The sequence below is a fragment of the Notechis scutatus genome, chromosome 6 (assembly GCF_049901735.1).
Source record: "Notechis scutatus isolate UNSWTSFEM ecotype Mainland chromosome 6, rNotScu1.2, whole genome shotgun sequence".
Classification (NCBI taxonomy): Eukaryota; Metazoa; Chordata; class Lepidosauria; order Squamata; family Elapidae; genus Notechis; species Notechis scutatus.
The window spans coordinates 79,476,533-79,493,316 of NC_142014.1; the positions used below are offsets into that span (position 1 = coordinate 79,476,533).

Here is a 16,784-nt window from a genome sequence, read left to right on the forward strand (position 1 = left end):
GGAAGGAAGGAAGGAAGGAAGGAAGGAAGGAAGGAAGGAAGGAAGGGGGAGGGAGGGAGAGAGGAAAAGAGGAGGGAGGGAGGGAGGAAGGGAGGGAGGAAGGAAGGGAGAAGGAAGGAAGGAAGGAAGGAAGGAAGGAAGGAAGGAGGAAGGAAGGAAGGAAGGAAGGAAGGAAGGAAGGGGGAGGGGGAGGGAGAGGGAAAGAGTGAGTGAGTGAGAGGAGGGAGGGAGGAAGGAAGGGAGAAAGGAGGGAAGGAAGGAAGGAAGGAAGGAAGGAAGGAAGGAAGGAAGAAGGGGGAGGGAGGGAGAGAGGGAAGAGAGGAGGGAGGGAGAAGGAGGGAGGAAGGAGGGAGGAAGGAAGGAAGGAAGGAAGGGAAGGGAGGGAGAAAGGGGAGGGAGAGAGGGAGGAGGGAGGACGAAGTGAGGAGGAGGGAGGGAAGGAAGGAAGGAAGGAAGGAAGGAAGGGGAAGGGAGGGGAGGGAGGGAGGGAGAGAGTGAGGGAGGGAGGAAGGGAGAAAGGAGGAAGGAAGGAAGGAAGGAAGGAAGGAAGGAAGGAAGGAAGGAAGGAAGGAAGGAAGGAAGGAAGGAAGGAAGGAAGGAAGGAAGGAAGGACGGACCATGGTGGCACACTGGTTAGAACGCAGTATTGCAGGATAACTCTGCTCATTGCCATCAGTTTGAATCTCACCAGGCTCAAGGTTGACTCAGCCTTCCGTCCTTCCGAGGTGGGTAAAATGAGGACCCAGATGGTTGGGGGCAAGGGGCTGACTCTGTAAACGGCTTAGAAAGGGCTGTAGAAGCACTGTGAAGCGGTATGTAAGTCTATTGCTATTTAGCTATTCAGACTAAAAAGAGGCAGCTAAAATTCGCTTCTTCATCGGAAAGGGGTGGGGGGTGATTTCCCACCCTGACATCTTTCTTTCTGTGCTTATGGCCCCTTTTCCCTCTCTTCTCCCTCTCCGCCTTGACATCTCCATGTAGATGGCAGGGATCTGTAGAGGATCTTGTCAATCTAATTGATTACTGGGTAGTTCACCCTTTGGACGGCAAGTGACAGGGCCGTGGAATGGAACAAATCTGAATGTATCACACCTTCCTGCTGGGTCAAGCGGGGGCTCCCTCCTCTGACAGTGATTTATATATTGGCTGCAGCCCCTCCCCTAGGAAATAGTTTCCAGCGCGGGTCAGCGGAGACCCCTGCCGGGAGGGACCCCACTCTGCACCGCCACAAGGGAGGGAGAGGATCAAGCTTTCCACAAAACTCAACTTGGTTAGAATAGAAGGGAGGGGAGGAGAGGAGAAGAGAAGAAGAATGGAAGGGGAAGAGAAGAGAAGAGAAGAATGGGAGTGGAACAGAAGAGAAGAATAGAAGGGAAGGGAATGGAAGAGAAGAAGAATGGAAATTGAAGGAAGAAAAGAGAAGTGAAAAGAATGGAAGAGAAGAGAAGAGAAGAGAAGAGAAGAGAAGAGAAAAGAATGGAAGGGAAGAGAAGAAGAATGGAAGAGAAGAGAAGAGGAGAGGAGAGGAGAGGAGAGAGAGAAGAGAAGAATGGAAGGGGAATGGAAGGGAAGAGAAGAGAAGAAGAATGGAAATTGAAGGAAGAAAAGAGAAGAGAAGAAGAATGGAAGGGAAGAGAAGAGAAGAAGAATGGAAATTGAAGGAAGAAAAGAGAAGAGAAGAAGAATGGAAGGGAAGAGAAGAGAAGAAGAATGGAAATTGAAGGGAAGAAAAGAGAAGAGAAGAAGAATGGAAGGAAGAGAAGAGAAGAAGAATGGAAAAGGAGAAAAGAGAAGAGAAGAAGAATGGAAGGGAAGAGAAGAGAAGAAGAATGGAAATTGAAGGAAAGAAAAGAGAAGAGAAGAAGAATGGAAGGGAAGAGAAGAGAAGAAGAATGGAAATTGAAGGGAACAAAAGAGAAGTGAAGAAGAAGGGAAGGGAAGAGAAGAGAGGTGAAGAAGAATGGAAGGGAAGAGAAGAAGAAGAATGGAAGAGGAACGGAAGAGAAGAGAATGGAAATTGAAGGGAAGAGAAGAGAAGAGAAGAAGAATGGAAATTGAAGGAAAGAAAAGAGAAGAGAAGAAGAATGGAATGGGAGGAGAAGTGAAGTGAACTGAAGAAAAGAATATACAATATACAATTAAAATATTATAAAGGTGTTCTCACCCAGCTCTGAAAACCCTCTGAAGTTAACTCAAAGATTCCTTTGCTAGCAACCCCGGCAAAAAGTTTCTCTCTCACCACAGGCTAACAAGTCCGTCCGGCAGGGAGATGAATAGTTGTCTGCTACACCTATTCAGAGCTAGGGTGGGGCCTCGCTAATTGCGGTGGCTCTTCCGTCTCAAGGACCAGCCCATAGATTTCCATTGCTCTCCTCTCTTCTGGCCTATGCATCTGCGTGTCAGACACTGGACCCAGCTGTTCCTCCTCTTCCTCATCAGCCACCTCCAGACCCGGGGGCTGTTGACTCTCCATCTGATGGCCAGGGCTGCCAGCCAACAGGCCACAACAAAAGGTAAAAAAAAAAAAAACTAGTCCAAGGTCACCAGTAGAGTCTTTTGTAACTGGGAACACAGGAGAACCTGAAATAAGACCTTTCCAATGCCAATACAATACCAGAATCATTTATATCACTAGTCCTCGAACGACCATAAGTCAGCCAAAAATTTCTGTCGCTAAGTGAGAAATGTCTTCAGTGAGTTTTGCCCCATTTCACGGTCTTTCTCGCCTCCGTCGCTAAGTGAATCACTGCAGTGGTTAAGCCAGTCGCTGTTGTGGCCTGCCAGCGGCTGACGGAGCTGGCAGCAGAGTCGGACAGTAGTGAGGAGGCTGGGGAGGAACCTGGGCCGGTCTTGGAGGCTGAGGAGGGCTCGGACCAGGGTTCTGCATCGGAGGCAGAGGTGGGGCCAGGGCAGGCTGCCAGTCATCAGCTGCCTTCAGACTCAGACAGCAGTGAGGCGGGGGAGCTTCTGGAACCGGTTCCCAGCCTGCGCATGCGCAGGACTACCAGAAGACAAGAACAATTGAGAAAGCAGGGTCGACTCAGTAGAAGTAAGTAGAAGGCCACACCTTGGAGATGATTGGCCCCTCCCATGGGACACAAAAGAGGAGCGAAAGGGATGGGAGCTTTTGCAGGAAGCAATTAGTTCGTCTGGTCAGTTCAAGCTTTGAAAAGTTCTGTTTGACTCTGTGTCAAGTTTGGCCTTGCCCTGTGCCTGGCCCTTCGTTCTCTGGCCGCATTCCAAGTGGGATAAGGTGGGTGTTTATGAACATTCCCCTGAAAGACTGTTTGTGAAGCTGTGTAGGCTGTGAATGAACGTAATTCACAGCCGTGGGAAATAAAAGAGGTTTTGCCGGGACTAAGATTGTGTTTTGTGCTTTCTAAGGAAACCTAGGTCAGAACAGTCACACCGGTCAACTCATAAAACATTCCTATGCCTCTTTTAGTAGTTGCCATAAAAAAGGGGGCGGGGGGAGGAAGGAAATCTGGAAGGGTAGCGCAGCCATTTGAAATCAAAAGCACATTCCGACTCTTTAAAAGATTGTAACTAAAATACCAGAGCTTTTACCAGCGAATATCTTTAATTGGAGAATGTGATTGATGACACCCAGCCTGTGAACGTGCTCAGTTGGAGAATGTGATTCATGACACACCCAGGGGAAAGGGGGGGAAACAGGGTCACAGGGGACTATAAATTACGTATGCCAATGTTGACTTCCTAATAAATCTTTTGAGGTTTTTTGAAGTTTGGCTCGAGAATCATGATTTAATTAGGGCGATGGCTGGAATCCTGACAGCGCCCTTGTGAAGCGAATCCGGCTTCCCCCGTTGACTTCGCTCATCAGAAGGTCGCGGGGGGGGAAATCCCGTGACACCGAGGACACTGCAACCGTCATAAATCCAAGTCAGTGGCCAAAGCGGCTGGATTTCGATCACGTGACCCGCGGGAATTCTGCGACGGTCGCAAGTCTGGAAAACGGATCCTAAGTCACTTTCCCCCCCAGCCAGTGCCGTCACGGCCACTCAACAAACATTTGTAAGTCAAGGACTACCTGTATCTACTCTCTGTATTTCGGATGCTTTCCCCAAAGTGCCTTTGGACAACTGCTGTCAAAGCCCCATCCGAGCGTCGTGATAGCCAGGGTTTGTGTGTCACACACCCCACACACTCCCACCCACACCCCGGAGGTATCTCCTTGATGCCTTTGAGCAGGCGAGCGAGAAGAATCGATTCCTGTCACTCACCCGTCCATCTGCAGGAACAGGATTATGGATCCGGGGGCCTTTTGCCAGCGCTTTAATCTTAAAATCAATGCGGAGACAGAAGCCAGTTTAGGGAAAGGTAAACCTAGCAGGTGTCACTTTGATGAGGTTTTGGAACTTCAAATGCAGAGGAGTCTGTAATTGGGGAGGGGGGGCAGAGGGAGAAGGACAACTCACCTGTCACACCTGGTAGAATTTCCACTCCAAGGAGTTGAAGTCAACATACAAAGCAAGTTGCCACTAACTGACTGACTTTCTTTTCTTCCTTCCTTCCTTCCTTCCTTCCTTCCTTCCTTCCTTCCTTCCTTCCTCCCTTCCTCCCTTCCTTCCCTCCCTCCCTCCCTCCCTCCCTCCCTTCTTTCTTTCTTTCTCTTCTTTCTTTCTTTCTTTCTTTCTTTCTTTCTTTCTTTCTTTCTGTCTTCCTTTCTGTTTCTTTCTTCCTTTTCTTTCCCTCCTTCCTTCCTTCCTCCCTTTTCTTTCTTTCTTTCTTTCTTTCTTTCTTTCTTTCTTTCTTTCTCTCTTCTTCTTTCTTCCTTCCTTCCTTCTTTCTTCTTCCTTCTTTCTCTTTCCTTCCTTCTTTCTTTCTTCCTTCTTCCTTCCTTCCTTCCTTCCTTCCCTTTCCTTCCATTTCCTTCTTCCTTTCTTTCCCTTCCTTCCCTTCCTTTCCCTTCCTTTCCTTCCTTCCTCCCTTTTTTTTTAAAGAATATAGTGTCTATTTTAAGAATGTACCAAGCAGAATTCGATTGGAAGTTATGTGTTATATTGAATGCTATAATCTTAAAGCTATACATTGAAGCTTAAATAAGAGTTTGAATGGATAAAATTCAAGGATGTAAAGGTGTCATACTCTAATTGGTAACAACAGGGAAAAATTTGCTTAATAAGAAAAGACAATGTGAAATTGTAACAGGACAGAAAAAGTATAAATACAATGATTTGAATTGAGATAATTAAAACAAAGTTGAGAAAATTAGAAGAGGGGGAAAAACTATGTGGAAAATATCAAATGGTAATAAGATATGGAATAGAATATAAAAAATGAGCATGAAATTGAGTTTTGTGTCTATATGAAGAAGTGATAACCTGGGACCATGCTATTTTCAAAAAAGATGTTTTATTTGTATTTTGTTTTTGTGAAAACCCAAATAAAATTTTCAAAAAAAAGAAAAGAAAACGGTTTTTCTTCACTCAAAAGGAAGAAAATATGTGATTTTTGTTTTCTTTTTATCCTCAGAGCACAGTCATTGTGGAAAAACGGTCCAGGACCTCATGAATTTGATGCATGACTTAAGCGCCTACTCAGACCAGTTCCTGAACATGGTATGCGTCAAACTCCAGGAATACAAGGACACCTGCAATGCGGCTTACAGGTACGACCATGGAGCTTCTCAGTCATCCAGATCATGGTGGTCCCACTGTTGTTGTTTTTTTTTTTTAAGGCACCTGGACTTTCTTGCTTTTTTCTTTTTTTCTTTATTATAAATTTTCATTCATAAACATTTTTGAATAGTGCATCGGCAGAGCATTATTTACAAATAAAACTGTCAACTAAAAAAAATACTCCTCTGGTCTTTTTAGTTGCCAGCAGAAAGGGAGTGGGGGAAAGCAGTGCATTCCTTAAATGCTTCAGATAATTGCTATGCAGCCGAAGCTTCTGGCAGACAAGATTATTACTGGAGAGCATGATTGATGATTCTTGGCTGTGGATGTGTCCCATTGGAGAATATACATCCAGGGGGTTGGAGGAAGACCAGGGTCAAGGGGGAAATGAATGATGGGTCTTAGTGTCGGCTGCATCCAGCTAACACCAACATGGTGACTCCCAATAAATCATTATTATTTTTTTACTCTGACAGATGTGGCTAGAGACTTATGATTTGAATGGGGGTGTATTGTCAGAGCCCTGACAGCTAGAATAACATTCTGAATAATATTCATAAACATTCATAAACATTTTTTGAATAACAGTGCGCTGGCAGAGCATTATTTACAAATAAAGCACAACCAACATATGTTGGTAATAAATTTCAACATACAAACTAATAGCAATAGTAATGGCTAATAACAGTACTAATAGTATAACCAAAAGAATTGATCTAGGCTTCTTCTTACATTAAGTTAACTACATTTTTATCAATTACTACATTTATATTTATCTACCTCTTTATTTTCACTATATATAATATTAACCTTTATAATCTTACTTTCTCCAATGTCTACCTCTTTTCTCTATCCATTCATAGAATTTATTCCATGTCCAAAGGTATTCTGAATGTCTTTGTCTTTCATTTTTAAAGTTAATCTATCCATTTCAGCATAGTCCCAAATTTTCCTAATTATAACCTCATCTGGTAGAGTATTCATTTCCCCTCCAGTATTTAGCATATGTAATCCTTGCTGCCGTCAATATATGTAACATTAAGTATGTGGTTGCTTTGTCATAATCCTCTGATAGTATATACCTAAAAGGCACGTTCCTGGTTTAAACTCAATATTTTGTTCAGTTATCGTTTCCAGCCATTTATGTATATTCTCCCAATATTTTCTTGCTTTATCGCATGCCCACCACCTATGGTAATAGGTGCCTGCAACCTGGTTGCGTTTCCAACATTTAGCAGATAGGTTGCTGAACATTTTTGCCAAACTTGCAGGTATAAAACACCTTATAAAGATTTTCTTTGTTAAGCTGAGGCCATAGTCATTTTGTAATTTATGTCCCAAAGTTTTTTCCATTTACTGAACTATAAAATAGAGGAAGAAATAGTCAAAGAAACGATGATTGTCTGGGCAAAAACCTTCAGCTATAATATAGAATTAGAGAATCTTGTTTTTGGTTTTTTTCTTGAAGACCTTTCTCTCCTCATCCAAGAAGCTTCTTCAGTTCTGACTGCATGATGTCATTCCCTCGCTATTCAGTCAGAACCGGTGAAGCTTCTTGGATGAGGGGTGAAAGGTCTTCTTTGTTCTTCAATGAAGAACAAAGAAAGTCCAGTTGCCTTTTGAAAAAAAAAAACACATTTGGTACTTACGACTTACTGGAATGTGGTGTGAATGAGCACCCTTTTGCAAATAAGAGAGTTTTAGCTGTAGAGAACAGTCAGATAAGGGAGGGCCTAGCCCAGAGCTGCATGATGGGTGGAGAAAACGATTCAGAAGGGACCCTCCCTAGCTTCTCAGGTTTTGCAAGATTCAGTTAACGCAGCCTTCGAGTAAAATACAGATTAGCTCATCTCCTTGTGTTTCCTCTCTGGCCTACCTGTGGGGGCCAACACAAAGGAAGAAATTTATCCGTGTTTTGGAGTTTTCACCCTTCGAGAATAAAAGTCGCGAGCGTAGCTTGATCTTTCATTCAAAAGAAATACAAAAACACGAAAATAATAAATATATAAAGATGTACTTCTTTTTTATTATATCTACAAAATGTTTTTAGGATAGATTTGGGAGGACAATATGAATTGTTATAAAATAAACTAAGTAAATTATGGTTATCTCGTAAAATATGAATGAATAATACTATAGTCAAATGATTGATTAATAATGATACTAGGGTATTCAATTTTTGATTGATAATATGAGCAATGTTGATAATATGAGCAATGCAATGTAACTGTAACTGAAGGCTACGAAATGGATGCACACACACACAAAAAATTGTAAACCAACCGGCACACTGCTTGTATACCTATGGAGGAAAGTATGATGTTTTTATGTTTTGTTTGTCTATGTTTGTTTTTATAAACCAATAAAATTTACAAAAAAAAAAAGAAATACAAAAACACAATACCAGAAAGATTTCTAAGAATCAAGCACGTCCTCTTCCCTGCTTGTAAAATGATAGAAAGAATAGGAGTGAAATAGGAGTCACGGTTGGCATAAGTTTGTTTTCTTTGAGCCAATAGAGAGCTCGGCGCACGCATTTGAACTAACTAACCTCTAACAGAACCCAATGCCTACGCTGATAAATTCCACTTAAGTGTAAAGAGCTGGTAGTAAATTAATACGTTAGTCCCCTGATCAACCTTTTTGGAGAAATAAATGGCTCTAGGCTTCGGTAAGATATCGTTTTTAAATGTTTTAAAGTTTGCACAATTTCCTATCCTGTTTCCTCCAAAATACGACCTACCTTAAAAATAAGTCCTACTTTATGCCCAATATAAGCCCTACCCCCCAAAAAAATTAGCCCTAATTAAGATCCCACCCATTCCAGGGTGCACAGGTAAAAATTAAACTAGGGTGGGAATGTCGGGGGCAGGGGTGCAGCTGCACTACTACTTACCTTTGGACAGTTGTAGCCAGGTCTCACACACCCCGACACCTGCCTTTCCGGCCTGCATTTCTTCTGCAGCTGGCAAGGATCTGGATCGATCCAGAACTCCATTATTGGCTGCAGAAGCCTTGCCGGCCGCAGAAGAAGAGGTTCCCGACAGCGAAAAGGAGGCCGGAGGCAATGTGCACAAGTGAAGTTAGTCAGTGGATGACATCACCCCAAAATAAGACCTGGTGCCTTTTTTTGCTGGCAAAAAAATATATGACGTGGTCATATGAATACTAGGAAGAACGATTGGACTTTCTCCCATACGGATGCAGGGAGGGGGAGTGATTCGTTGTTCAAGACAGCTTTTCCTTTCATATCCTTTCCAATTTTTGCATTTGGTGCTTGGCACATGTGATGAGTTTCGGGGCAAGGCACGGAGGCAACAGAATCGGCTGATCGTTCAAACTGCCCCTTCAACTGCTCCAACTTTCCCCCAAACACTCCCACGTTTATGGCAAGTCCCAGAGCAAAGTGCTCACACACACACACACACACACACACACACACACACACTTCCAGCAGCCTCTGGCTGCAAGTACTCCTGCAAAAGGCTGTTAGCACAACAATGTGAGTCAGTTTGCCAAGCCTCTGAATTTTGATCGTAGAATTTCATGAGGATGCTGCCATGGTCATAAAAGTGTGAAAAACAGTCATAAGTCTCTCTTTTTCAGTGCTGATATAACAGCACTGAGCAGTCGCTAAATGAACCGTTGTAAGTCGAGGACTACCTGTATGCAACAATCTAGTTGATTAAGGTGGTGGGACCCTAAATTTATTCAAGATATAAGAATCAATGAAATTGGACTTAGACCATTTATGGCAACGTAATGACTCTAGGCTGATGACTCTCTTCACTCCACCCCTGGCTTCTGCCTGCTCTTCTCTACAACTAGCCTGCCTTGCAATGAAATATCTATATTATTTACCCCCAATCTGGAAATAAGCAACCCTCTAGAGCAGTAGTGTCAAACTCAATTTCATTGAGGGCCACATCAGGGCTGTGGTTGACCTCGGGGGGGGGGGGTTGTGTGGCCGACTGGGTGGGCATGGGCAGCTTGACGCCACTCCCCAAACTGCTGGCATGTTTCCTCTTCACACTGGGTAGACTGGGCCGAAGCCACACGGGCTGCTCCCTTACATTTTCCAGGACGGCCCCCGCGAACCGTATCCGACCACATCCACCGGCCTTGTGTTTGACACCCCTGCTCTCTACAGGTAGACCTTAACTTACAACCATTTGTTTAGCTTGACTGCTCCAAGTTACAACAGCACGGAAAAAAAAGTGATTTGTAACTGGCTTTCACCCTTTCGACTATCACGTGATCAAAATGCCAATGCTTGGCAACTGGCATGTATTTACTTCCTGGCATCATGTGATCCCCTTTTGTGGCCTTCTGTTCTGACTAAGGCTTCCTGAGACCGTAATTAAGCACACACTTAGTCCAGACAACTCTTTGTTTTATTGCAATGCTGGGAATTATGTTCATTCCCAGCCCGTGATGAATCCCAAACAGTCCCTCGAGATAAGCACCCACCTTTCATCTCATTTGAATCGCTGCCAACAACTAGAGTGCCAAATGAACTGTAAAAAAACCAACCAAAGTACCAAGTCCACACAGAGCTTCAAGGTTTAATCCGAACAGAGAGAATGACTTTGCTTCCTGCAAAGGTTTCTCTACCTTTGCCTGTCCTGTATACCTTAGGGGAGGGCCAATCACCTCCCAGCCTTACTCCCGAGTCACCCTTTTTGTCTCAGCTGCTCTCGCCTTCTAGCAGCTCTGCGCATATGCGCACTGGGAACAGGCTCCCCTGGCTCCTCTTCCTTGCTGCTAGAAGGCTCTGGAGTCAGCACTCCATTCCCAGATGTTCCTGGCCCCATCTCTGCATTGGACGCAGGACCCAGACTCCCGGACTGGTCCCTGTTCTTCCCCACTGTCCGATTCTGCTGCTGACTGCACAGGCTGCCGGCGAACCACAACACCTTCTCAGCCGGCTTCCCACAAGCAAAGCCAATGGGAGAGGCCAGATTTGCTTAACACCGGCATGATTCCCTTAACATCTTCAGGGATTCCCTTAACAGCTGTGCCAAAATGGTCGCAAAATTGGGGCATAAGTCATTGAATAGCTGTCTCGCTTAGCAACAGTAATTTTGGGGCTCAATTGCAGTTGTAAGTTGAGGACCACCTGCAGTACATGGCCAAACCGGGCTTTCTTCTTCTAAACCCTGTCCTCTGGTTCTTTGGTTTATTTTAGGGGCATCGTCCAATCCGATGACAAGATGGTGATCAGCGCGTCTTGGGCCAAAGACGACGACATCACCAGACTCTTGAAGTCTCTTCCCAACTGGAGCAACATGGCCCAGCCCAAGCAGTTGAGACCTAAAAGAGAGGAAGAAGAAGACTTCATCAGGTGGGTTCTTCCTTAACATCCGTGGATGTAAATCACTGTTTAACCTGGACTCCCATCTTCTTAATGGTGGGCTATGAAACACGGAACAAACAATGAGTCCACAAACCAAGGAACAAACAATGAGTCCATGAAGTCAGGAAGAAGCAAGTAGCTGTCACACCCTTGTTGGAGTCTGATTCTGAGGGGGAGATTGAGCAGCTGACAGGAAGTGGGAGTGTGGCTCCGGTGGCTGTGGAAGATACGGGAGAAGGGCACAGTCCGGCTGAGCATTCAGAGGAAGACCCAGGCCCGTCCCCTCTTTATCCTAGGGCATGCAGGGAGGAACGGAGAAGGGAGCAACATGGGTTACGGGGGAGAAAAGGGCCCTGATCCCTTTCATTAGTTGCAGCTGGGAGAACGGGATATAAGTGGGGCGTTTGCACACAGCTCCTTGCTGGAAGCAAAGCGTGCATTATCTTTGTCGAGGCTTATCTGGGTTTTGGCGTCCTCCCGACTGTGGGTGCTGCGTTATCTTGTGGAAGTCTGCAATTTATCATCCTGGCCTGCCGTGTTAATTCCTTCAATGTGGTTTGTGTTGGTTTCTTTTATTTCTAATTATCTTTACTTTGGGTTCGGACTGCATTTCTTCCCTTTGTAGACTGTTTTTTGGAAGAATTTGATCTCCAGCCGAGGATAATTGGACATTGGGGGCCAAGATGGAGGCATTAAAGGGAATTTATTCTACTTTTGTGACTTGGTTATTTTTGTCTCACACCCCGGGTCATGACAGTAGTCCTGCAAACTCCAAATGTCTGTACCGGCACACCAAACTTTACCAATGCAGCATTTTTTCCCCAACGAATGCCCCTCCCCACAGCGTCTCCTTAAATCTCAGTCCCCAGGTGTGCCTTATGACGAGGGGTGGGGCACCCTCCTCCCGAGTTGTTGGGTCGGCCTGCACTGTTCCCGCCTTCTCTCCACCCTCCGTGCTCAGAGATCAGGAGGGGGCGGTCCTTGCTCATCGCCTGAGCTCCGTTGCTACTCATCTCTACTGCTTGCCCTCTCTCGATCAACTTGCCCCATTCCTCCCTGCTAAAAAGCTGTCCCAATCCTGAGGGGTCCTGGGATGCCTCGGCCTGGTCCTCCCCAAATTCCTCCAAAGCCAATGAAGCCACCCCCTTGATTTCCATCGGCTCCAGCTCTGGCTCACCCTCCTCTGCAGATTCAGGCTCCAACGGGGGCATAACAGCTTACCTGTTCTCAAAGTGAAGATAAATTTATAAACTTCCCGGTGATACTCTTTTCATTGTTCTACCATACTTTTGTTGTGGCCTGCCAGTGGAGCTGATGGCAGACTCGGACAGTTAGGAGTTTGGGGAGGAACATGGGCCAGTCCTGGAGTCTGGGGAAGGCTCTAAGAAGGGCTCTGCGTCGGAGGCAGAGATGAGGCCAGGGCCGTCCGACAGTTATCAGCTGCCTTCAGAGTCGGACATCAATGGGGAAGAAGAACAGCTGGAGCCTGTTCTCAATGTGCGCATGCACAGAGCTGCCAGACGAAGGGAACAGCTGAGGAACAAGGGTCGACTCGGGAATAAAGCCCCAGGTGGACGGTGAATGGCCCCTCCCATGGGGAATAAAGAGGAGCAAAAGGGGAGTGGGGTTTGCAGGAGAAATTAGTTCAGTTCATTAGGGTGAAGATCTGTTCCTGACTTCTTGTCAACTCATTGCTGCGTCAGCGTGGCGTTTTGAAGCTATCGGCCTGGCAACTCTCCTAGCCTGATAAAGGTCTGCAGTTGTGAAATCTCTTGAAAGACCGTTTGGCGGGACTTTGCTAGGGAGGAATTCCCCTTAACCTAAATAAAAGGGGTTTTATCAGGATGAGGAGTCAGCTTCAGGATCTTGGGAAGGTCTGGGTCAGAACAACTTTGTCGAGGAGTTACGAAGCATCGTGATCATTCGCTAACTCCCTTCCCTTGTAGGCAAATCTACTCGCCTTTTGTTGTGAAATAGCTTGAAAACTTGACCACCTTTCGCCCGTTTTCTAATCCATCTAATCGAACTATGTAAAATTCACACCTTTTTTTTTTTTATTATCTCGGAGAATGATCATGTCCCGACATTTGTAGACCAGTGAAATTGGGCTGAACTGATTAAGGTTTTCTTTGTGGGTTGCTTCCTCACACGGGTGTGACTTTAGCAGTGGACTCCATTGGGGACCGTCTGACCGCTGGATCAATTTTCTTCGCTTCCGTGGTCCAGCTGCTGACCTCTTCCTCCCCTTGGGATACCTGGGAAAGCTTCTTGGAAGCTACTAAAGCTGTTTTAGAAATCCCTTGTGATGGGCAAGAGGCCGCTTATTACCGCTTACCGGAGTCCATTAGGAAAATTACGTTAAGGAATTCCTACCCTTTCCATATCATCTGGAGCCAACCTTGCGGTTGAAATTGATTGGATTTCCCTTCCCCCTATAGAAGAACATAATACAACAGTGGTGGGACTTATCTCCAGAGGGGGGATGAGTCTGCCTACTGAGATGAGGTCAGACCGGTTGCTTTCGTGGTGTGGAGACGATAACTTGGTCCTCAACACCAATAAGACCAAGGAGCTGATAGTGGACTATATAGAAGGAACAGATCAGACATCCAGCCCTGGCTTATCAAGGGAGACCGAGGGGAGCAAGTGACCAGTTTTAAGTTTCTGGGTGTTACCCTAAAAGAGGACCTGACCTGGGGGGCTCACACTGCAGCCCTGGTCAAAAGGGCCCAGCAGAGCTTATACTACCTGAAGCTTCTCAGGAAATAACAACGGAATGAAAAACTGCTGGTGACCTTCTACCGCTGCACCATAGAGAGCATTTTAACATACTGCACCTGTGTAGGGTTTGCCAGTTGCACAGTGGCAGATAGGACAGTACTCCAGAGGGTTAATGTCATTTCCCAGAAGATCTTTGGTTGTCCTCTCCCCTCTTTGGAAGAGCTTCATAGCTCCCGCTGCCTTAAGAAAGTTCAAAGCATTCTCAAAGATCCATCTCATCCTGGGCAGCCTTTTTTTTTTTTTTTTTTGGAACTATTACCATCTGGCAGACAGTACAGAATAATAAAAACAAGGACAAATAGGTTGCAAAACAGCTTCTATCCCAGGGCGGTAGCTCTTTTGAATTCTGCTGTATAGTGCGGTGTTGGTGTGGTGTCGGGGGTTTTCGGTTCAGTGTGTGAAGGGTGAAGGATGGGTGTTTGTGTTTATTTTCATGGTCATGATGTGCACTGAAGATGGTGTTTGATTTCGTTGTACGAGGTGCAATGACAATAAAGTAAAGTGAACTCACTAAAATAATGGCTTGATTTTGAAACACAGCTATTCTAGGATCCAGTCTGAGTCGGTCACCAGAACCAAAGGTTTATTCTTCCAAGCTTTCAGGCTCATCCTGGATGGAGCCCATCCTCAGAGAGCAACTCTCCCTCCAAAATATCTGCACTGGATTGTTCTACACCCTGCATTTTATGGTGCCTGGTTTGTGTGTAGCTTTTTGTTATCAATTAGGGTGTTGATGGCTGGCTGTTGAGTCTGTTCTGACCCAGAGCAGTCTGTTTCGTCAAACATAATTAAACACAAACTTGATTGAAAAGCAAACCTATTTTATCTTAAAACAGTTCCCCAAGATAATCACATACCTTTCAGTTTTGTGGTCAGGGTTCCAATGCTGCCAAAAACAGAAGTATCCAATTAATTATAACAGAAACCAACCAGAGTACCAGAAAAAAAACAATCAGAGTTTACAGAGCTTCAAGGATTAATCTGAACCGAACAAACGACTTTGCTTCCTGCAAAGGTTTCTTCACCTTTGCCTATCCTTTGTTTCTTATGGGAGGGGCAATCACCTCCCAGCCTTACTCTCAAGTCGCCCCTTTTGTCTTGCCTTCTGGCCGCTCTGTGCACACACTCACTGGGACCAGGCTCCCCTTATTCCTCTGCCTTGTTGCTGCCAGATTCTGGAGGCTCCCGAGTCAGCACACAACTCCCAGATGGTCCTGGCCCCATCCCTGCATCGGATGCAGAACCCTCATCCGAGTCCTCTCCAGACTCCCTGACTGGTTCCCATTCTTCCTCACTGTCTGACTCCACTGCCATCTGCAGCGGCTGCCGGCGAACCACAACAGAGTCGTTGATTGTCGTCGTGCCGCTGTGCCCTTGGCTCCTGATAAGCTGGCGGGGAATCAACAAGGGGGCCTGTTTCCAGGCTTCAATCATTTCTCTCGGCTATTTTTGTCCCTGCTCGGCCGACAATTGCAGTAGTTTGCAATTGAATACATGTCCTTGTTCATTGCAATACGAGGCTTCCAATGAATTTGGGTCTCCTTGTCAAACTAACTCGTTCGTGTTCCTTTTCTCCCTGTTAGCTTTCTCCCCGTTTGTCCCAGCTTTTCTACTCCATGGTTGGGTAATCTTTCAAAAACCAGAAAGGGGGACGGAGGGATAAAAATATTTAAATTAAAACAAAGATGGTGTGAAGAGTCCCAGGCTGGTGATTATTATTTTTTTTTGGTCTTTTAATGACCCCATAATCCCTTGCATCAGGATGGAGTCAGGGCAAACTGGATGGAGTGAAGTGTTTACTGGCCAGATGCTCTTCCTGTCTCCAATGCGGATTTCGCAACAGATATATTCTAGTGTGTCCAGAGAGAGAAATATCTGCCTCTAACTAGGATCGAACTCATAGCCTCCTGATTGTGAGGGGAGAGCTCCACCTCTAGGCCACCGCACCACTCAGTTTCCAGGCTGGCGATGATGAAGTTAAATCCTGCAGATTTCAATGGAATGAAAGAGTTGCTTTCAACCTAGTCTCTTTTTCTTCACTACCTTTAACCTGGTTAGTGAGTTAAGTATTTTCTAGGTTGAAACAGTGGATTAAGCCACCAAATTGGCTGGGTTTGCGCAACACACCAAGTGTCAGGCACATACAACTAGACTCATGTCTATAGAGTTCAAACCAGCTGCGGGTAGTCTTCGAGTTATGGCAGTTCAGTTAGTGAACATTTCAATTTACAACGGCACTGTCATGCCCGTGTCAGAGTCTGAATCTGAGGAGGAAACCAAACAGCCAACGGAGCGGGAGACTGGCTCGTTGGCTGTGGAGGAAACTGGGGAAGGGCAAAGTCCAGCTGGGCAGAGCAGGGGAGAGGTAGAACCAAGGGAGAGGGGGTTCAGAGGAAGACCCAGACCCACCTCCTCTTCATTCTAGGGCATGTAGGGAAGAACGGAGAAGGGAGCAATGTGGGTTGCGTGGCTTACGAGGGAGGAAAGGGCCCTGATTCCCTTCATTAGCCACAGCTGGGAATGAACGTTTAAAAGAAATGCATGCTGAGTGCGGCAGCTGCTGGGAGCCAACATGACTTTGCTTATCTGTGTTCCTGGCGTCCTCCCAACCATGTTGAGTTTTGCCATGCCTTTACGTCTGGAAAACTTGCTTCTGCCCTGCTGGACTAATCATCTCATCTTGCCTTGATTGGACTTATAGTTACAGTTTTTGTTGACCACGTTTTGGACTTGATTCTCTGCAGCCAAAGGCTGTTCCTGGGAGAGTTTTTCTCCAGCCAGAAGGTAACCTGGACAAAGTTGGGGGCAAAGTTGGAGCTAATAAAGGGACTCCTATGATTATCTGACCGTGTTTTGGGCTCATCACAGACTGACTGCAGCAGCTGAACTGTGACCGACGAGAACAACCAAAGAATATCAGAAATCATTTTTTTTTCTCTGGTGTTAAAAACTCATAAGATTGGAAATATTTCCTGCTGGAAACTGACACTGGCTAATGCAGTTGG

The 16,784-nt window shown here is 45.6% G+C and overlaps 1 protein-coding gene across 1 annotated transcript in view; it reads left to right on the forward strand.

Moving 5' to 3' along the window:
• Nucleotides 1-16,784, forward strand: part of EXOC4 (exocyst complex component 4) — a 392,940-nt gene that overhangs the window by 327,182 nt on the left and 48,974 nt on the right. Inside the window, 3 exon segments of the mRNA XM_087968910.1 lie at nt 5,497-5,509; nt 5,512-5,632; nt 10,831-10,986. Of these exon segments, the coding sequence (XP_087825036.1) occupies nt 5,497-5,509; nt 5,512-5,632; nt 10,831-10,986 (290 nt within the window).